The sequence below is a fragment of the Rhineura floridana genome, chromosome 11 (assembly GCF_030035675.1).
Source record: "Rhineura floridana isolate rRhiFlo1 chromosome 11, rRhiFlo1.hap2, whole genome shotgun sequence".
NCBI classification, from domain to species: Eukaryota; Metazoa; Chordata; class Lepidosauria; order Squamata; family Rhineuridae; genus Rhineura; species Rhineura floridana.
Window position 1 is genome coordinate 61,592,715 of NC_084490.1, and position 22,795 is coordinate 61,615,509.

Here is a 22,795-nt window from a genome sequence, read left to right on the forward strand (position 1 = left end):
TGACAAGGGATTTGTTGACTTCCAGGCAATACCTAGAACCTATTGCAAGGTCAGAAAACTGTTGTCTTTTCCTGCTTGTCTCATAAATCTCATAAATTGTGTGCAGGTCAGGAGATGTAGAACAAAAAATGACAGCAGGATCTTGGTAGGCAATTGTTTACTGTAAACAATTTCAGTTATGATTATACTAAATGTGTACATGCAGGGTTTCTAAAATTACTTGCAAAAATAGCATATTATACATTTTATATTTCAAATAATTTTTGAACAGAAATTTAAAAGAAGTGTACATGCAGCTGATGATTACAATGTCTTATACTTTTCTAATTACGAGGAGTGAAACAAGTTTAAATTTTTCTAGGATGTTGAAGAGGGCAATTTATTTGTCTAATTCAGAGCCTGTTTCAAAAACCTTCCCAATATGAAGCTTTAATCCTATACTCACTTTTCTGGGAGTAAAGCTGCAATGCTAATCCCACATGCTGGGAGTAAATGCCATTGAATTCAATAGGACTTGCTTTTGAGTAGTCATGGTTAGGATTGTGTTGTAAATCTTTCTCTCCCTCTCCAATCCTATTTTTTAAAGAAATTAAGCAGGACTTACTTAGGTGTAACTGCTTTTATTTGGTAGGAAACTGATTTTATTTTTTTTAAAAAATGATCTCCAATGACCAACTGGTTTTGACAATAAACTATTATATGGGTGTATGTATTTTTACATCTCCAGTGTGTGTATATATGGAATCTTTCCAACAACTCTATGAGGTAGGGTTGGAAACCAAGGCAGCTCACAAGAAGAAATAAATCCATTTAAAATCCAATAACCATTAAACAAATATAAAACAGTTGCAAAAGCTTAAAGTGGCATGATTTGGAATTTTCGGTTGGGTGAATGAAGTTCCTTATCATTTGAGGTTGCAGTTCTGTGCATGCTTTCCTGTTTGAGTAAGCTGCATTGAATACTGAAACAAGGTTGCCAAAGCCCTTTTATCTGTGAAGGAGAAACAAACTGAATTTAACCCCATTCCTTTTTGTCATTCAATAGGGAGACCCACAACATTATGTGAAGTAATGGGGAAAGCGGAGATCTGGCTGATCCGAACCTACTGGGACTTTGAATTTCCTCGGCCTTTCCTGCCAAATTTTGAGTTTGTGGGGGGTCTGCACTGTAAGCCAGCCAAACCTTTGCCTGAGGTAATTCTCTCATTTGCCCTTCACCTGGTACTGATTCTAATAGGTGTTTCTTGTTCAGAGTACTTCAAAGAAAGGGGAGGATTCAGGGGGGAATAAGTGGCAAGAGTAGCTTAGATATGTTTAATTATATATGGGGGTGTGGATTCTTTTCCTAGGCTTGCTCTGAATAGCAACTCTGACTATGAGATTCATCTGAAGCAAAGGCACCCTTATCCTGGGGCAGATTTGAGGTGACATTCAGAGTGGCAGGATGGGAGGTGGACAGATCTGACACATAGGACACAGTCTACTCTTGCACTGTAGCTGTGCATTCCAAAGAATATTGTGCAGATTTTTTTGTAGTGAGGGGATAGGGAGTGCCTTTTGGATTTCCTGGCTCATCTACAAGCCTTACGGGTTGAATTGTTACCTTCTTCCTTACATTCCATCACAACTTTAATTATTATTATTATTATTGTTGTTGTTGTTTATTTCTACCCCGCCTTCCAACCAAAAGGCCCTCAAGGCGGCTTACAGAAAAAATAAACACAAATGTAAAAATACATCAATAAAAACAATACAATTTACAAAAAGCAGCGGTTACAACTTCCCATAAAAATACATTAACAAATCACAAATCACAAAGCGAAAATCAGAAGGGTAGCAGGAAAATCCGATAACCATTGCTACCTGTGCATCAATTTCAAATGACAAAGCCATGGAGTAATGTGATTTATTTATATATTTACTTATAAAACTTGCTTTTGTCTTTTAACAGGAAATGGAAGAATTTGTCCGGAGTGCAGGGGAACATGGCATTGTGCTGTTTTCTCTGGGCTCAATGGTTTATAACTTAACAGATGAAAAGAGTAACATGGTTGCATTGGCACTCAGCCAACTTCCACAGAAGGTCAGTTTTCATGTCATTTGGTAAGTTTTTAGTGGTGCACTAGACTTGTGAAAAATCTGGTATTTTCAGTTTCACTGCAATTGTTCTAATTTGCACAAGTCTGTGTTCTGTTTCGTTGTTCACTGATGCTGAAATATAGGTATTTTGTAACGTATATTTTCCGTAGCACACAACAGACATGCTTACCTCTGCCATCCGCAGATATCTGCAAATCAGTTACTTTCCCTGTGTGCTCCCTTCCAAAGTTAATGAAGTGATTAATGACCCATCACAAAGCCATCGATGGCTGCAAACCTATCCATGTCTACTCAGAAGTAAGTCTCACTGAATTCAGTGGGGTTTACTGAAGAGTAACCGAGGTTATGATTTGAGCCGCTTTCACAGTTCAATATAAATTTGCCTTCTTATCTCATTTCCCTCACTCAGGCATCAGGGAGAGATAGTTTAGTTATAAGTCAAGAACATTTTGGGAGAGAAAATGAATTTTACATTTAATTTACTGTTAAAAGAAGGAGTTAGTGGTGAGAATGATCTGCAAAATCCAGATGGTTCTTCCCACTTATACAAACAGACTAGGATTTAACCGAGGAGCCGAGATAGAATCCATAGGTAACAAAAGTCATAGCTTCTTTCCATGTGAAAAGAACAATAATGAGTGAGGCATTCCATTGCTTTTGAAAATTCACAATAGGAAGCAGATTAAGACTGAAATTTTAACCCCACTAACCTGTGAATAATCCTCACTGAATTCAGTTGGAATTTCTTCTGAATTGACGTGATTAGGATTGCACTGCGCACTGGCTGCCTTTGGCATCAAACAACAGAAACAAGAAAAGGGAAGATGCACCTGTATAGTTAAATGAAAATGTAACAGACGTATGTTATATGTTCATGTATCTATTTACATATAATGTATGCATGTTAAAAAAAAACCTTTGCCTGTAAAAAACCAAGGTGAATAGCTCTCACAGTATGAGTCTGTGCCACAATGGGGGCAGAATGGGTGGACAGGAGGAAATATGAGCCAACAGCGTGATGTAGCTGCTAAAAAGGCAAATGCTATTTCAGACTGCACTAACAGAAGTATAGTTTCCATATCACGTGAAGTACTGGTTCCCCTCTATTTGGCACTGATTAGGCCTCATCTTGAGTACTGCATCCAGTTCTGGACACTGCACTTTAAGAAGGATGCAGAGAAACTTGAATATGTTCAGAAGAGGGCAACAAGGATGGTCAGCAGACTGGAAACAAAGCCCTGTGAGGAGAGACTGAAAGAACTGGGCATGTTACCTTTGAGAAGACTGAGGGGAGATATGATAGCTCTATTCAAGTACTTGAGAGATTGTCACACAGAGGAGGGCCAGGAGCAAACAATTTCTCATCATATTTTTGCATATTATTTTCACTGATATACTCATTTTTATGCACACATTCCTGTAATATGTGCATTTTTTAAAACATTGGTTAGCAAACTGCATCACAGAATTCAAATAAGTGTGAATTTCGAAGGATGACTGTGTTTCAATTCTCATATTGTTTAGGAATGTGCAAACGTCATAGATTCAGCTTCAAGAGCAAACTGAATTGAAATTCTAGCCCATCGCTACCCGAAAGGTCTGAGTTAATTACTGAGTTAATATATGATAAGCATGCAGATGTGCTACAGAAATCCTGTGCATTCATATTTTACTGCTGCTAAAAATAAAGGAAGTGGCTAAAGAAAGCAGCATATTTTGGAAAAAAGATGGACAAAGCCCGTGAGTGCCTAATAGTTACTGGAGAAGCCTTCACAAGATCACATGGTCCTGCTTTTTAAAGCCAAGCAAAATGAGTAGACAGCCTATGTGAGTCAGCCTAGTTTTCTTTGCAACCTGGACTACGCAGAACAGTATTTCCATTTCTCCCCCCAGGTTCTTTGGCGCTATAAAGGGAAAAGGCCCCAAACATTAGGAGCCAACACCAGGATCTATGACTGGATACCTCAGAATGACCTTCTGGGTGAGACAGAAAACCTTGGCTTCATTGCTCTCCATGTTTTTCTTTCTTGACAGCAGTGAACAATAGAAACGAGCTGCTTCCCCTGGTTTGCTTCTGTTCCATTCTTGCTCAGTAGGTTCACTCTGCCCCCTCCATTCTGCACTGCCTGATATCTTCCTGAGCTTGGATTATTTCTAAAATTAATGTCAGAATTGGCACACTTGCAGATTTGCCACCCTTTCCAGTCTGTCTTTATTTTTTCAGTGGTTACTAATGTACAGCAGCACATTTATGCATTGATTAAATTTGTGTGGAAAGGAATCTTGTCGAAATCACATAGGTTCATCAGGATTTATTTTTGTACCGTGATTTTGTGAATGGACACATGTGTTACATGAGTGAGAGTGTGTGTGTGTGTTGATAAACAGTGGTAACATGTATCAGGGGAAAAGACACAAACTGAGAACTGGTGAAATGAACAAAGTCTAGACAGTAAAACACGCACACACAGACAGACAGACAGATGAATGGGAGATGGTTTATGCATTGATACCACACCCAAAAGCCCAAAATCCAGTGAAACATTTGTATGGGAAGAATTCCAGCTGAAGAATTTGCACTTTGAATACAGATACATGCTTGTAAATCAGCAAGGATGCACCTTCTAGACTCTTGCACATTCCCCTTCCACCTACTGCTTGCTTGCTTGAACCTGCTCCTTGTTCAGTGCAGACAGAAGGCACACATTCTTTAGTAAATTGGGCTGACCTTCCCCTGTCAAGAATAGAAACAGGGCGGGGGTGGTGACATCACCCAACAAAGATGGCATCTTAGGTCTGCTCTCCACTACTCCTGGGACTAATTCTTAAGCTTTTAAACCAACCAAGCCTTCAACCGAATTTCACAAAGAGGTGTTTTGCCTTTCTGATGATTGAGAGCATACAGTGTACTAAAAATGTGGAACCTCAAGGAAACCCCTGCCAGGATCTAGCAGGAGGCCTGAAACGCTGGAGAGAAGATGATATAAACACTGCCATGTCTCCAAAGGCCCCTAGGAGCGGTAAGGTAGATGTTGATCTCATGTCTGATATTCTGGAAAAATTTAGAGAGGACATGTTTTCTGAATGGGAGAAAACTATACGTCCTCTATAGCAAGAAGTTAAAGAATTAGCCACTCAAGTAAAAGAAACCACACAAGTAACAGCGGAGGTGAAGGAGCAGGGAATGAAGCACAAGGCGGCCATTAAAGGCCTGTCACTAGAGCACAATAATATAAAGAAGCAGATTGCTGACCTGGAGGATCGCTCTCACTGCCAGAATCTGAGAGTGAGACGGGCCATTGAACAAGCAGGAGAAACAAAAGAATCTTTACTAAAGGAGTTGGTAATGTGGCTGAACGATCAATTTCCTGAGGTGAAACTGACTGAAGAAAGTATTGAAAGAGCTCACAGAGCTTTATACTCGGAACCAAAAGGGGGAGAACGCCCTAGAGATAACTGTGAGGCGTCCTTCCCTGGCTCTCCCTGTCAGGTTCCTACCTGCTCGTGGTTACTGCCTGTCTCTAGGCACCACCAGGGACTCCACCAGTCCGGACCGCTCTCTCTTATGGTTTCTCTCCCCGCTCTAGCACAGATCTCAACAGATCCCCCTGCTAGGCAACCACCAGTAACGTCCCAATACTAGTATTCCCAGAGACTCTGAATACTGGTATTGTTATTCTCTTCACCGCTGCCACCATTTGTTACAGTTCCCCTTCAGCCTTGGTCATTACCTTACCCTCCCTTCTGGTCTGTGAAACCCCAGCCAAGGATCAGGCCTTTGGTAAACCAAATTAAGTATTTATTAAAGATAACAAAGCTAACAAGATTAACAAGATTTCTTCTTAAGGCACATAAGCATATGGTTTTACTCAATACTAATCCGAACTCCACCTCCCTCCTGGCAAACAACTCTCTAAACCCCACCAACCAACCCACTCAGTTCTCTTCTCCCCCCTCGATTCCACTCTCACTCTTCCTTTTATACATTCAGCCATTTTAAACACTCAGCCAATCATCTCGCATTCTACTGCCCATTCACTCCCCCTCTTTCACTCCACTTACCATGTATCTTCTAAAACAACAACACTTACCATATATACATTAATATAGGAACATCACAATAACCTAATACAATTCAACAGCTATGCCCTGAAGGAAATGATTTCTCAGAAGATTAGAGCCCTGCAATCTTTAGAATGGAAAGGCTCCCCTGTCTCTGCAGTACAAGTGGTGATTTCCCTTCAAACTACTTCTAAAAGCAGATGGGACCACACACATTATCAGCTCAACCAAAGAAGCAAAGAAGCTAGTGACTCTTATGGGTCTAAAACCAAGCAGCAATGAAAATATGGAAGCCCTTTCTGACAGCTCAAGTGAGGAAGAAGACAGCTTAAAATGGCGGGAAATGAGAAAAGGCAGCAAAAGAGGACAGCACTTTAACTCAAAATCGTAACTTATTTTGCTAATGGCTTTAAGTCTTTACACTCTGCTTAAAATGGTTCATAAAGAAAACAAATAGCTCCTAACTATAAAAACAATGTATTAATATAGCATCAGAGATTATACTTATTACATTAGGCTTGTTGGCAATATTACCGCTTGGGTTGGTTACAAGGGGGAAATTACAAATTAAGACTCCACACCCCAGAAGAAGGAAGCTGATGCAACCACCGCTCGTGGCAAAAAGAGGAGGGTGCTGGTGGTTGGAGACTAGTTGCTCGGGGGGTAGAGGCACCGGTATGCCAGCCGGACAAAATGAATCGGGAAGTCTGTTGTCTCCCTGGGGCACGCATCCGGGACGTCACTGACAACCTGCAGAGGCTCATTGGGAACCAAGATAGGTACCCCTTTCTCCTCATCCATGTGGGCACAAACGACACGGCCAGAAACACCTTGGAACAGATCACCTCAGACTATGAGGCTCTGGGTAGGAAGGTCAGGATTTTGGGGCACAGGTGGTCTTCTCATCAATTCTTCCCATGAAGGATAGAAGACTACAAAGGGAAAGGAAGATACTGCAGGTCAACGACTGGTTACACAGATGGTGTCGATGGGAGAGGTTTGGATTCTGGGACCATGGTCTAAGCTTCTTGGAGGGGGAACTGTTGGCAAGAGATGGGCTGCACCTCACGAGGACTGGGAAGAATCTCTTTGGCAGAAGTATGGCAAAACTCATCAAGAGGGCTTTAAACTAAAGCCTCTGGGGGATGGAGATGATAGCTTAAATACCGATCCAAAGACAGCGGGTTGTAAACGCAAGGATTTGAAGGGTACAGGAGACACTGGGAGAGAGAAAGGGATGCACGGCAAAGCTCACGGTATATTAACGGAGGAATCCAATCAGGACAAAAGAGGCTTCTGGTGTCTATATACCAATGCGTGGAGCTTGGGAAACAAGCAAGAGGAGCTTGAAGTCTTAGTGCATCAAGGCAAATATGACTTCATAGGGATAACAGAGACTTGGTGGGATGACTCCCATGATTGGAATATAGCCATTCAAGGATATAAACTCTACAGAAAGAATAGAAGCAACAGAAAAGGAGGGGGAGTAGCATTATACGTCAAAGACAAATACACCTCTATGGAAATCCAAGAGAGCGAACAAAGTGGTCCAGTAGAGACCATTTGGGTAAAAATAAATGGAGAAACAAATAAAACCGACATGGTAGTAGGTGTCTACTACAGACCCCCTGGCCAAGAAGAGGTGGCAGATGAGGCCTTTCTCAAACAAATCTCTGAAATCTCAAGGAGGCAAGAAGTAGTAGTGATGGGGGACTTCAACTACCCAGATATCTGCTGGGAGACAAACTCTGCGAAGCACAATGCCTCCAACAAATTCCTGATGGGCCTTGCTGATAATTTCCTCTTTCAAAAAGTAGAAGAAGGAACAAGGGGATCGGCAATCCTGGACCTGATCTTAACTAACAGGGACGAATTGCTCACGGGAATTAAAGCGGTCGGTACCTTGGGGGAAAGTGACCACGTAATGCTGGAATTCGTGATTCTGGGGAAAGCCAAAGAAGAATATAGTCAAATATGGACCTTGGATTTCAGGAAAGCTGATTTTAGCAAGCTCAGGGAAATGATGGGTAGGATCCCGTGGCTAGATAGACTAAAGAAAAAAGGAGCCCAAGAAGTGTGGGAGTTCATGAAGAAGGTATTACAAAAAGTGCAATCGCAAACAATTCCAAAGAGGAAGAAAAACGGAAGACATCAGAAAAAGCCAATGTGGCTAAACGGAAGACTGGTGGAGGTAAAAATAAAAAAGAGCATGTATAAAGAATGGAAGGAAGGACGCATCACCAAGGAAGAGTACCGATGAGCGGCTCGGGCTTGCAGGAATAGCGTAAGGAAAGCTAAAACCCAGAATGAGCTGAGGCTGGCGAGGGAAGCAAGGAACAACAAAAAGGGTTTTTTAAGATATGTTCGAAGCAAGAGAAAGACCAAGGAAACGGTGGGACTGCTGCTCAATGAGGATGGCAAAATGTTGACAGATAACAAGGAAAAGGCAGAACTGCTCAACGCCTATTTTGCCTCCGTTTTCTCCCAAAAAGGGAACAGTGTGCAACCTTGCATCGGTAGCAATCTCAGTAAGGGGTCGGGATTGCAGTTCAAGATTGATAAGGAGATAGTCAGGAAATACCTAGTTAACCTAAATGAGTTCAAATCTCCAGGGCCTGATGAACTGCATCCCAGAGTATTGAAGGAACTTGCTGATGTACTTTCGGAACCTCTTGCCATCATCTTTGAGAAATCCTGGAGAACGGGAGAGGTGCTGGAGGATTGGAGATGGGCAAACGTCGTCCCGCTCTTTAAAAAGGGTAAAAAAGAAGATCCGGGGAATTACAGGCTGGTCAGTCTGACTTCAATACCGGGAAAGATATTAGAACAGATAATAAAAGAGTCCATTGGCAACTATCTAGATGACAATGCTGTGATTAGTAGGAGTCAGCATGGGTTTGTCAAGAAAAAATCCTGTCAAACTAATCTCATCTCTTTTTTTGATCGGGTCACTAGCTTAGTAGATGGTGGAAATGCTGTAGATGTCATCTATCTAGATTTCAGCAAAGCGTTTGACAAAGTCCCCCACGACCTTTTGATTAGCAAACTGGTCAAATGCGGACTAGATGGAAATACTGTCAGGTGGATTCACAACTGGTTGGAAAACCGTACTCAAAGAGTGGTCGTCGGTGGCTCTGCTTCGGACTGGAAGGAGGTTTCGAGTGGAGTGCCACAGAGTTCTGTCCTGGGGCCGATACTCTTCAATATTTTTATCAATGACTTAGATGATGGGGTGGAGGGAAGCCTTATGAAGTTTGCGGATGATACGAAACTGGGAGGGATAGGTAACACAATGGAAGACAGGAATAAAATCCAAAGGGACCTGGATAGACTAGAAAATTGGGCTGAAATTAATAAAATGAAATTCAATAAAGAAAAATGCAAGATTCTGCATTTAGGCCACAAAAACAAAATGCACAGGTACAGGATGGGAAATACCCAGCTTAGCAGTAGTGCATGTGAGAAGGACCTTGGAATTGTAGTGGATTGCAAGTTGAACATGACCCAGCAGTGTGATGCTGCAGCAAAAAAGGCAAACGCGGTTTTGGGCTGCATAAACAGAGCTATAGTTTCCAGGTCGAGGGAAGTAATAGTCCCACTATATTCTGCATTAGTCAGGCCTCATCTGGAATACTGTATTCAGTTCTGGGCGCCTCATTTTAAGAAAGATAGAGACAAGTTAGAGCGGGTTCAGAAGAGGGCGACGAGGATGATAGCCGATATAGAGAACAAGTCTTATGAGGAAAGGTTGAAGGAACTTGGCATGTTCAGTCTGGTGAAGAGAAGGCTGAGGGGTGACATGATTGCACTCTTTAAGTACCTGAAGGGCTGTCACATAGAGGAGGGTACAGATTTGTTCTCTGCTGCCCCAGAGGGTAGGACTAGGTCTAATGGTTTTAAGTTGCAGGAGCGTAGATTCAGATTGGACATTAGAAGGAACTTCTTGACAGTAAGGGCAGTTCGGCAATGGAACCGGCTGCCTAGAGAGGTGGTGGGATCCCCTTCGCTGGATGTCTTCAAGCAGAGGCTGGACAGCTATCTGCGGGAGATGCTCTAGCTGTGGATTTCCTGCTGTGAGCAGGGGGTTGGACTCGATGGCCTACAAGGCCCCTTCCAACTCTATGATTCTATGATTTTAATGCAATTATTTTATTCCTGGTTTGTTTCTTTCTCAAGTCATTGATAAAAATGTTGAAGAGTATCGGCCCCAGGACAGAACCCTGTGGCACTCCACTCGAAACCTCCTTCCAGTCCGAAGCAGAGCCACTGACGACCACTCTTTGAGTACGGTTTTCCAACCAGTTGTGAATCCACCTGACAGTATGTCCATCTAGTCCGCATTTGACATTGTTGTCATTGGACAACAAAAAAAATGTTTAACACAGAGGAAATTCTGGATAAATTTTGTAGCTACTACTCAACATTATATGAATCTGATAATCCAGAAACCCAGTCAATAAATGAGTATCTTGTAAAGCATGGTACTCATCAGTTGAGCCAGGAACATGTAGCATACTTAGATAGGAAACTATCAGTTTTGGAAATCTCAAATGCTATTAACAAACTTAAACCAAATAAAACACCAGGTCCAGATGGTTATAGTGGTGCTTTCTATAAAAATAACCCCTTTTACAGAAACTTTTTAAAGATATTCAAAGGGGTGGCCAAATCCCGAATTCTTGGAAAGCCATACATATTATTGTTCTGCCTGAACCAGGCAAAGATGAGGAATCAGTCGAGTCTTACAGACTGATATCCCTTATAAATATAGATGCTAAACTGTTCACTAATATTCTCGCAGATCGTTTAGCAAACTTAGCCCCAAATTATATTCACCCGGACCAAGCTGGATTCATTCGCTTCCGCTCATTAACTGACCTGGTCCTCAGGATACTGAATGCAATCTTCCACACTAACCTTAGGAAAAGTTAGATGCCACCAAGGCCTTCGACAAAGTGGAGTGGAATTTCTTATTTACTGTACTATAATACATGAAGTTTGATCTTATTTTCCTTCAGGTTTTGAGATCTCTATATAAGGGCACTTCTGCTTGCATCAGGGTAAATGGTAGGGATTCCAAACACTTTTACATAAACAAAGGTACAAAACAAGGTTGCCTTCTTTCGCCTATTTTATTTGTGTTTGCAATTGAACCTCCTGCGAATGCAATAAGACACAACCCTCTAATAAAAGGGGTTATAGTAAATGGTCACACCCATTTGCTCAATCTTTTTGCCGACGACATAGCTCTGATGTTGTCTAACCCAGAGGAAGCAATTCCAGCATTAATGAAAGAAATCCAGATTTACAGGAAAGTGGCAGGTCTTGAGATTAATTTTCAAAAATCAGAACTTTTATGCTTTAATATGCCTCCAGAATTGACCCAAAAATTACAAGAAACCTCCAAACTGAAGATATGCTCCAAGTCATTCAAATTTCTTGGAGTGGTGATCCCGAAATTTTACTCCCATGATTAAGGAAATAATATGTATGCTAAAAGAATGGTCCTAATTCTCTTTATCATGGCTGGGCTGGATTGCAGCAATAAAAACGTCTATTTTACCTAAATTAAACTTTTTATTTCAATCCCTTCCAATACTGACTCCTAAAAACAAATTAATAATTTGGCAATGAATTATTAACAAATTTATTCACCAAGGTAAAAAGCCCAGATTAATAAAAAAGGCGGTCTGGGCATACCTAACCTGCAACTTTATCATGATGCATCTCACCTAAAATGCACAATACCTCTACTGCAGGAATCTACAAACAAATCTTGGACTGGCATGCAAAACGTGGGCACTTCTTTACAAGAATCTAGAGGTCTCCCATTTGTGATTGATATGAAGAAAAAATTAGATGCTATAACTAACACATTTTTGAAAAACAATTTAACAATTTGGAAAAATTGGCACTCAAAATTAACCCCCCGATTTCACCTTTGACCCCTGTTTTCAATCATCCCATGCTTTATGAAAGGAATAAATTTCAGCAGTTCAAAGACTGGGAAAAGGCAGATCTTTACCGCATTAGAGACTTTTACATAGGCAGCCATCCCAAAACACCTGACCAACTAAAATTTCAGCTCAAGGAAATTGAAACATCCTGGTTTCAGCTTCACCAAATTCACCATTTCATCACAATGCCAATTATCATCCAGCAAGTGACAAGACCCCTAACCAGGGCCAGCTCCAGGAATGCCGGGGCCCTTGGGCATCACCTTGCCCTGGACTCTGGTATGTGTGTGTGTGCCCCCCACGCCCCCACCTACCTGTCTGCTGTCTTTTACCATTGCCCTTAATGAAGATGGTGGCCGCGGTTTCCCTAAGGGGATGACACCTCCGCCGCCATGTTTGTTGATGGCACGCATGCTTGCTACATGTGCGCATCTCTGCCATCAACTAAGATAGCAGCAGGGGCTTCAGTACCTTAAGGAAACTGCGGCTGCCATCTTCGTTAAGGGCAATGGTAAAAGACAGCAGACAGGTAGGTGGGGCATGGGGGGGCACGGATCACAGAAGGGGAGCGGAGGGGCGGCTGAGGGGCCCCCTGTAGCTCCAGGGGCCGTTGGGCCAGTGCCCCACCTGGCCGCTCTTTAGAACTGGCCCTGCCCCTAACCCCCTTTGAACCTTTCCTTGCTCAACTTTGGGAAAATGGCAAGGGGGCATTATCAAAAATATATGGCATATTACCAGAGACAACAGTAGGTTCCTCTATAAACCATAAAGCCCCTTGGGACAAAGACCTTAGTCAAAACATCAGTGAATCTGACTGGAATGGTATTTGGACAAGAACCCTTTTCAAATCTGTTTCTTCTAGGATCCGTGAAAATGCACTAAAGCTGATTTTCAGATGGTACCTCACTCCCCACACCCTAATAGAATCAATAACAAGCTCTCCCCCTTGTGTTGGAGAGGGTGTGGGGAGCGAGGTACATTTTATCATATGTGGTGGTTTTGCGTGCTGATTGTTCCCTTTTGGGACGAAGTGTTTAATGAAATCAACAAGATTACCAACAATAAAATCATACACAAAACCTTGACAAACTTTCTTCTTATAGCAACATGACTGGTGATAGCTGCTTCCTGGAAAACACTTGACCCTCATATGATTCATAAATGGTATCAGGAAATATGGAAATTAGCACTTATGGAAAAACTAACGCATAGTTCAAAAGCAATGAGACAAGGAACAGATGCAGACAAGTTCTATGAACAATGGTATAGCTTTATTGTTTTGTTAGTCAAAGTGATGGGGCTTGTAAGCCTCCAGCCTCGCATGGTCAGATTTGGTGGTCCACATTGGGATAGTTATCTGGAAAACAATTCAGGACAATAACCATTTAATATACGCTTACCTCCCTAGAGCATTATAGGTACCATAACTCCTATTGTCAACTGCACTATTTTCTCTCATTGTTGTATAAGTTATTCTTGTTTTGTATTCTGTTCTACCCAAAACCAATAAAAACATTATTAAAAAAAAAAAGAATAGAAACAGGGCATTATCCAGAAAGTGGTATGTTTGTTGCCCCTCCCCCAAGTGAGACATAGGCTGGCTCTGTTATTTTGCCTCGCTTCTATGATTTCCCTACACCTTCTCCCACCATCAGAGATCAAGTTATAGAGATCAAGTCATAACCTTTGATCCAATAGCTGTTCCCCTTACATGCCCCCCTCTCCAGCTTCCATTCTCAAAATGTGCTAGAATACAGCTGTTTCTCACATTGTATAATTCCTCGGGATCCATGGGTGGGGGGAAAGGTGGAAGAGACAAGGGAAACACCTGGGGTAGGTCCCAGGGAATACCAGCCTCACACTCAGTGTTAATTTTTACATCTTGGTCCAATTCAAAGGAAGCTAGCTGATCTCAAGTCACATTGGAATCAGTGGGGCTATTGTTTGGAATTGCGACAGCAGTGGCATCACTAGGGTTGGTGTCACCCGGTGCAGTAACTCATGGTGTCACCCCATGGACCTCCACCCATACCAGACCTAGGGTGCCTAGGGGCGGCGCGGCTCTGGGTTAGGGTTGCCATATTCCAGTTCCACAAATCCGGCAGGCTAATTTGCATATTATGCAAATATTTGCATATTAATATTTGGATTGTCCAGTTGTTTTGTTTTTGTGCCTAGGAATTACAACCAAAACCTGCGGAAAGATGTGAGAAATCTTTTTTTGTTTAAACTTAACATTTTCAGCCTTAAATGCCTAAACTCTAGTTTCCAACACTATGGAATGTTGATTGATTGATTAAGAGGATTTATATCTTGCCCTTCTGCTGTTAAAAACAGAGCTCAGGACACCTTACAAATATAATAAAAACAATAAAAATGCACAATCAATATAAAAACATAATAAAAATACAAAATAGCAACAAACATAAAGTAAGTCAGGGCAGCAGTACGGTTAACCATTACATATACAATATATTTCAGAGATGTGGTGGGTGGAGAAAAACAAGCCAAAATGTTAGGAAAAGGAGTCTTTCATGCCACATGCTCAGTTCTAAATACTGTTGCAGCAAGTTTTACAAGTTCCTCCAGTATTCCACTGGTGCAGGCACTCAGACATTCAAAGTATCTGTATGGTTCTTGGGTTTTATAAAAGCAGAGCTTTGCTTAACTCAAAATTTCTTCTCCCTTTGATCAACCACATCTACACAGGTTCCACCTCCATACCCAAAATGAAACTGGGCCTGGAAGTGTGCAACAACCCCACACATACCTTGCTAACTAGATTACCAATGCCAGGATGTCTGTCTTATCGACTACTCTCCTGCTCCCCCCCCCCCACCTGGCATCATGAAAGACCCAGTCCTGGGCTCAGAAAGAAAATAAATATCTGGTCCTCTTCAAAGTACTGATACGCCTTTTGTTTTAATTAAAATAATAATTATAAGTTCTTGCTCTTATCACTAGTGGGAGTTAATTATCTTGCATATGCTGCTGTTGCTTCTATGGCTGTAACGGAGTGAGGTTAAAGATAAGTGAAATGCAAATAGGGAAAAAAAACACAGAAGGCAGTAACACTTTCCTAAATGTAATACCATACCAACCACAACAAGATTCCTATGAGTAAGGCAGAAAACTAAGCATCTCACAACCAGTCAGGATTCCTAACCAAAAACCAAAAATATGATAAATGAAGAAATATTTATATAAGCATGACTATCAAATATATTTATTATTTACACAAACTGTAAAGATATTTATAGTGCAATCCTAGGTTTATTTATTCAGAAGCAAGTCCCAGTGTATTCAGTGGAACTTACTCCAACAGGGACAGAACTGCAACCTCAAGTGATAAGCAACTTCATTCACATAACCCAAAATTCCAAATCATGCCACTTTACGCTGTTTTGCAACTGTTTATACTTGTTTTTATGGTTATTGGATTTTAAATGCCTTTATTTCTTGTTGTGAGCTGCCTTGGTTTCCAACCCTACCTCACAGGGTTGTTGGAAAGACTACACACACACACACACACACACACTGCTGGTATAAATACATACAGCCCATATAATAGTTTATTGTCAAACCAGTTGGTCATTGCAGAAAAATCAGTATTAGTTTTAAAAAAATCAGTATTACTTTCCAACAGAATAAAAACTGTAATACCTAAGTAAGCCCTGCCTACTTGCTTTAAAATAGGACTGGAGGGGGGACGGGGACAGAAAGAGAACACAAACACAATTCTTTTTTACATTCACTCCAAAGTCCCATTGATTTTGAGCACATTCATAACCATGTCTACTCAAAAGTAAATCCTATTGAATTCAATGGGATTTACTCTGGACATATGGGATTAGCAATGCTTTTACCCCCACAAAAGCAAGTATTGGGAAGGTTTTCAAAACACTGCCCAGGATCTGACTCCTACACACAAGAGGGGAAAAAACTGAAATGTATATACTTACCCAATTTATGAGATTTTCAGATAAACGGGGGGGGGGGAACCACCATTTTCTGGCCTTGCAATGAGGTTTACTAGACACTGCCACAGGTCAACCAAACACTTCACTGATTGGCTGCAATCCTGAATGGGCGGGGTTAAAGCTACGAAGTGCTATACAGTAGTTTAAAAAAAGATTTAAGGGGGGCCTGACATTTTTATGTATATCTCGAGAACCAGACCACCTAGAAACTTTTTTTTTTTTAAATTAAAGCTGAGAATCCAGGCCAGCTAAGGGGCTAAATGGACACCGGGTGGCATGCAAAGAATCCGGGTAAAACCCAGCTAACCGGGCAATATGGCAACCCTACTCTGGGTGACACCCCCCTCTTATGGTGTCATCCTGGTGCGGTCCACACTCCCCGCACCCGGCTAGTGACGCCGCTGTGCGACAGAGCTACAAGCAGAAACAGCTGGCTAGAAACAATAACTGAAAGCTGTTAACATTACAGCTCAAAAGATGATGTACACACTGCATGGATTTGGTTACATGGTCTCAGTTTGTTTGTACTTTTTCTACTGAGAGATCCTTGCTGCCACCACCACCACTTCTGGACCTTTCTGCTTCACCCTATTCCTCCTGCTGTCTGCCCTACAACCACTCCCCAGTTTCATTTCTCACAGTCCTTCCAGAACTCCCATTTATGTTCCTGTCTTGGCCTGTTCAGATCCTTGGACCAGTCATCATCTGCAACCTGAGGGAATCCTCCAGGTGCTCTGAAATAAGTAGTGCTTGCCATTATTTGTGGTTTTGTTTGGGCTACAGGTCTGTTTGATATTGCCCTTCTGATAATTCCTGTTTGGATGATTTAAATCATGAAATAAAATCTTCCGTTTCTTGCTTTCAGTGTTGGCCATAGTATTATTCAATAAGGATTTTGATAGAGGGTGAATTATGAAAGGCACCATGGAACCCACAATACATATTTGGTAAATTGCATTTTCAACTATTCAGAATTTCAGGGACTACAAGTTATTTCTCTTTTATAAAGCTGTTGTTTTGTGCTTGTCCAGGCCCAGTTCTGAGTTCTAGAAACACTTTAATATGCATCATCAATCACAACATTCAGGGATTGCATGGCAGTTAGACTAAGATGGGGTAACAACCTACTCTTATAATTCCTTAGTCAGCAACTTTTCATCTTCCTATTCCAGGACACCCAAAGACTAAAGCCTTTATAACACATGGTGGAACCAATGGGATCTATGAAGCTATTTACCATGGTATTCCCATGGTTGGGATCCCCATGTTTGCTGATCAGCCTGATAACATTATGCACATGAAGGCAAAGGGAATGGCTGTTGTGCTGGATATCCAAACAATGAAAACAGAAGATTTAGTGACGGCTGTGAATGCTGTGATTCACAATGCTACGTAAGTCAATTGCAAACTCTCCTGTGGAAGTGAAATATAGGCTTAGCCTAGAAACTGCACATCATACGTTTCGGGAGTATGGCAGTGGTGCAACATGCCTGTGAAAATGGGAAGAAATTTCTCCCAAATGTCATAGGCAGATCATGGAAGAGTATTTTAATTTCATTCCGGAACTTGGTAATAGGTTTTGCTGCAATATTCCAGAAGTGTTTATACGGGCCAGAAGCTTTGTTGAACTTTGTTGTGGTGACCTTTACCTGTTGTTTTACTTTTATTGCTGTTTTGATGTTGTGATACTTATATATGATGACTTTGTCCATCGCTCAGAGTGGCTCGGTTTCCAGCCAGATGGGCGATAAATAAATCGCAGAAATAAATAAATAAATCTGGACAGGAAATTCCTTTCAGTTGATATTAGCATTTAGCCAGTTTGGATTTGGATTAAAAAAAAATGTAGGTGGCTTTTAATGCTGTGTAACAGTTTCCAGAGGGATAGCCACATGAGTCTTACAGCAAAAGGCAAACAAATTTATCATGACAATAATGTTATAATAAATTTGTTAACTTTCAAGGTACCGTAAGACTATTTTGTTGTTTTTGATTCTGGGGGTAATTACCAAGGAGTTTCCATTGCAGTTTAGTTCTGTCTTTATCTGAAATTGTTCTTATTTCTCTCTCCCCTGCTGGCCTCTCCATCTAATCCTTTAGATATAAGAAAAATGCAATAAGGCTGTCGCAGATCCACCACGACCAACCGATGAAGCCGCTGGACCGGGCTGTCTTTTGGATTGAGTATGTCATGCGTCACAAAGGCGCCAAGCACTTGAGAGCAGCTGCCCATGACTTGACCTGGTACCAGTATCATTGCCTGGACGTCATCGCCTTCTTGATTGGTTGCACAGCAGTTTTCGTATTCATTGCTTTTAAATGCTGCTCCTTTTGCTGTCGGAAATGTGGTAGAATCATGAAAACAAAAACAGAGTAACTTCTCCTGGGACTCAACCATCATTGTGTAGCCTACTATTCAAAAAATTAATAAAAAAGTGCCCATCTCTCTATAAACCTGTTATGCTGTTGATTTATACATGCTCTTCTTTGATGTCAGTTTAGTCAAAGGGCAATTTCCCATATCAACCTGGTGGTTGTGATCCGCAAGAGGGTCACAAAGACTTTGCAAGTGGGTCACTGGCTTTATAAGTAAAGCCAAAATGATTATTGCTTTTAAATATTGCTGGTACAATGAATACCTCTTACAACTTTTTGTTTTGTTGGCCTAATATAATGCTGTGTTGATGCTTGTAACCAAACATCAGAAAGGCTTGAGTTTTACATTTTAACTCTTGGGAACTGCTCTCTGGCAGCAGATCCAGTGATAGTTCACCACAATGTACTCACGAAAGTGGAAATGGACTGCCTTCAAGTCGATCCCGATTTATGGCGACCCTATGAATAGGGTTTTCATGGTAAGCGGTACTCATACAGGGAGTCATTTTGAGTGACTATTACACCATGCCTCTGATGCACAGGCGCTGCCTTTGGTGAAAATGCATGAAAACAACGGCTGCCAAAAACTGAGGTCCAAAATTCATGGGACAATCTACTGATGGATCACCATATCAAATAAATTTGGACTTGTGGGTCCCCATACTAAAAAGGTTGGGAACAAACAACTGCCTTAAACAAAAATATATAGAGGTCACTTGGGGATGACAACCTGTTTAATGAGCATTCAGCCTGATTTTTTTGCAGAGAGGTTAGACAATGTCAGCTGCTTAATGAACATTCATTCTGATTTTTGGGGGGAAAGTAGACAATGTTGCATCAAGTAATGCTGTTCCACACTTTCCAGTTCATTTATTGTTGCTTTCCTTATCAGAAAAAGTCCAGTTTTGAGGGAAAGTGGAGCGTTTTACAAGAGCTCCAAATCAGCTTTAATTATGCAGCTTTATTAATTATGAATTTGCCATTGACTGAATCCTACCTGAAAATAGTGACAGTCTACTTCTATATATGCACGTTTTCTGCATATGTTCACACTTTCCAAAATAATATGAGAACCAAAACACAGTCTTCCTTTGAAATTCACACTTACCTGAATTTAATATGCCACTGTTTCATACCAATGTTTACAAAAATGCACATGTTAGGGAAAAGAAGACATCAAAATGAACATATTTATTTATTTATTTATTTATTATACTTGTATACCGCCCAATAGCCGAAGCTCTCTGGGCGGTTTACAGTAACTAAAAACAAATACAATTTAAGATACATCTTTTAAAAAACAATTTAAAACACAATTTAAAAATTTAAAACAATATAAAACACATGCTAAAATGCCTGGGAGAAGAGGAAAGTCTTGACCTGGCGCCAAAAAGATAAGAGGGTTGGCGCCAGGCGCACCTCGTCAGTAAGTTCATTCCATCATTTGGGGGCCGCCACTGAGAAGGCCCTCTCTCTTGTTGCCATTCCCTTGGAGTAGGCACCCAGAGGAGGGCTTTTGATCTTGAACGTAGTGGGTTCGTATCTTGAACGTAGGTGGGTTCGTATCGGGAGAGGCGTTCCATCAGGTATTGTGGTCCCAAGCCGTGTAAGGCTTTACAGGTCAAAACCAGCACCTTGAATCGAGCTCAGAAACATAAAGGCAGCCAGTGCAAGTGGGCCGGAATTGGTTTTATATGTTCAGACCGTCTGGTCCCTGTTACCAATCTGGCTGCTGCATTTTGCACAAGCTGCAGTTTCCGAACTGTCTTCAAAGGCAGCCCCACATAGAGTGCATTGCAGTAATCTAATTTAGAGGTTACCAGAGCATGGACAACTGAATCCAGGTTATCCCTGTCCAGATAGGGGCACAGCTGGGCCACCAATCGAAGTTGGTAGAAGGCACTCCGTTCCACCGAGGCTACCTGAGCCTCAAGTGACAGAGATGATTCTAGGAGAACCCCCAAGCTACGAACCTGCTCCTTCAGGGGGAGTGCAAACCCATCCAGGACAGGTTGGACATCCAGCATCCAGTCAGAAGAACCACCCACTAGCAGCATCTCCGACTTGTCTGGATTGAGCCTCAGTTTATTAGCCCTCATCCAGTCCATTGTCGCAGCCAGGCACCGGTTCAGCACATTGACAGCCTCACCTGAAGAAGATGAAAAGGAGAAATAGAGCTGCGTGTCATCAGCATACTGATGGCAACGCACTCCAAAGCTCCGGATGACCGCACCCAACGGTTTCATGTATTTATTTATTTATTTAATTAAGCTTATATACCGCCCAACTAGCAACAGCTCTCTGGGCAGTGAACATTAAAAATACAATAAAAATAACACAAAACTGTACACAAAACTGTACAGTCTAAAATCAAAATATAATAATTTACAATTAACAGGAATTAAAATGCCTCAGAGAAGAGAAAGGTTTTAACCTGGCGCCAAAAAGATGATAGTGTCGGCGCCAGGCGCACCTCCTCGGGGACACCATTCCATAGTTCAGGGGCCACCACTGAGAAGGCCCTAGATCTTGTCACCACTCTCCGGGCTTCCCTATAAGTCGGAACCCGGAGGAGGGCCTTCGTAGTAGACCGTAGTGTACGGGCCGGTTCATATCAGGAGAGGCGTTCCGACAGATATCGTGGTCCCGCGCCGTATAAGGCTTTATAGGTAAGTACCAACACTTTGAATCTGGCCCGGAAGCATATTGGAAGCCAGTGCAAACGGGCTAGCACAGGTGTTATATGCTCAGACCGCTTAGTTCTTGTTAGCAGTCTGGCTGCCGCATTTTGCACTAGCTGTAGCTTCCGAATCGTCTTCAAAGGTAGCCCTACGTAAAGCGCATTGCAGTAGTCCAGACGCGAGGTTACCATAGCATGTACCACTGATGAGAGGTCCTCCTTACTCAGATAGGGACGTAGCTGGGCTACCAACCGAAGTTGGTAGAACGCATTCCGGGCCGCCGAGGCTACATGAGCCTCAAGTGTGAGGGAAGAGTCTAAGATGACTCGCAGACTACGCACCTGTTCCTTTAGGGGGAGTGTAACCCCATCCAGGACAGGGTATATATCCACCATCTGATCAGAGAAACCATCCACCAACAGCATCTCAGTCTTGTCAGGATTGAGTCTCAGTTTGTTAGTTCTCATCCAGTCCATTGTCGCAGCCAGGCAACGGTTCAGCACGTCGACTGCCTCACCTGAAGAAGATGTAAAGGAGAAGTAGAGCTGCTTCATATAAATGTTAAAAAGCATGGGAGACAGAACCGAACCCTGCGGGACCCCACATTGGAGAACCCACGGTGTCGAGCAATGTTCCCCAAGCACTATCTTCTGGAGACGACCTGCTAAGTAGGAGCGGAACCACTGCCAAGCAGTGCCTCCAACTCCCAATTCCGCAAGCCTCTCCAGAAGGATACCATGGTCAATGGTATCAAAAGCCGCTGAGAAGTCAAGGAGAATCAACAGAGTTACACTCCCTCTGTCTCTCTCCCGACATAGGTCATCAAACAGGGCGACCAAGGCAGTCTCAGTGCCAAAACCAGGCCTGAACCCCGATTGAAATGGATCTAGATAATCGGTTTCATCCAATAGCGCCTGGAGCTGGTCAGCAACCACACGTTCCAGGATCTTGCCCAGGAACGGAACATTGGCTACTGGTCTGTAGCTGCTGACATCCTCTGGGTCCAAGGAAGGTTTTTTCAGGAGTGGTCTCACTGCCGCCTCTTTCAGACAGCCAGGGACCACTCCCTCTCGTAAAGAGGCATTAATCACTTCCTTGGCCCAGCCAACTGTTCCTTCCTTGCTAGTTTTAATTAGCCAAGAGGGGCAAGGATCCAGTACCGAAGTGGTTGCACAAACCTGTCCAAGCACCTTGTCCACATCCTCGAGCTGAACCAACTGAAACTCATCCAACAAAACATGACAAGACTGTGCTCTGGACACCTCAGTAGGATTAACTGCTATTAAATAGGAGTCTAAGTCCCGGCGAATGCATGAGATCTTATGCTGGAAGTGTTCAGCAAATTTATTACATCGAGCTACCGATGTATCTGCCGTATATTGTAGGCCTGGATGAAGTAGGCCACGAACCACTTTAAAAAGCTCCCGTGGGCGTGAGAGAGATGACTGAATAGTGGCGGCGAAATGTTGTTTTTTTGCCGCCCTCACCGCTCCTACATAGAGCTTAGTAGAAGCACGAACCAGCTCATAATTGCATTCGTCGGGAGTTCGTCTCCATCTCCGCTCAAGCCGCCTCCTGTCTTGTTTCATCGCTCTCAGCTCCGGAGTATACCAAGGAGCTGTATGAGCTCTACATAGGA

General features: G+C 42.3%; 1 protein-coding gene and 1 long non-coding RNA gene across 2 annotated transcripts in view; one reads left to right on the forward strand and one right to left on the reverse strand.

The window, feature by feature from the left end:
- The window catches only part of LOC133366296 (UDP-glucuronosyltransferase 2A1-like), a 28,784-nt gene extending 10,290 nt beyond the window's left edge, over positions 1-18,494 (forward strand). The window contains exons 3-7 of the mRNA XM_061589254.1: positions 1,046-1,194; positions 1,952-2,083; positions 3,994-4,081; positions 17,272-17,491; positions 18,200-18,494. Of these exons, the coding sequence (XP_061445238.1) occupies positions 1,046-1,194; positions 1,952-2,083; positions 3,994-4,081; positions 17,272-17,491; positions 18,200-18,476 (866 nt within the window). The 3' untranslated portion in view covers positions 18,477-18,494. The remainder of the gene's footprint in view (positions 1-1,045; positions 1,195-1,951; positions 2,084-3,993; positions 4,082-17,271; positions 17,492-18,199) is intronic.
- The window catches only part of LOC133366298 (uncharacterized), a 65,684-nt gene continuing 43,233 nt past the window's right edge, over positions 345-22,795 (reverse strand). Inside the window, exons 2-3 of the long non-coding RNA XR_009758375.1 lie at positions 2,811-2,930; positions 345-991 (exon numbers count right to left, since the gene is read on the reverse strand). This is a non-coding gene — a long non-coding RNA (uncharacterized LOC133366298). The remainder of the gene's footprint in view (positions 992-2,810; positions 2,931-22,795) is intronic.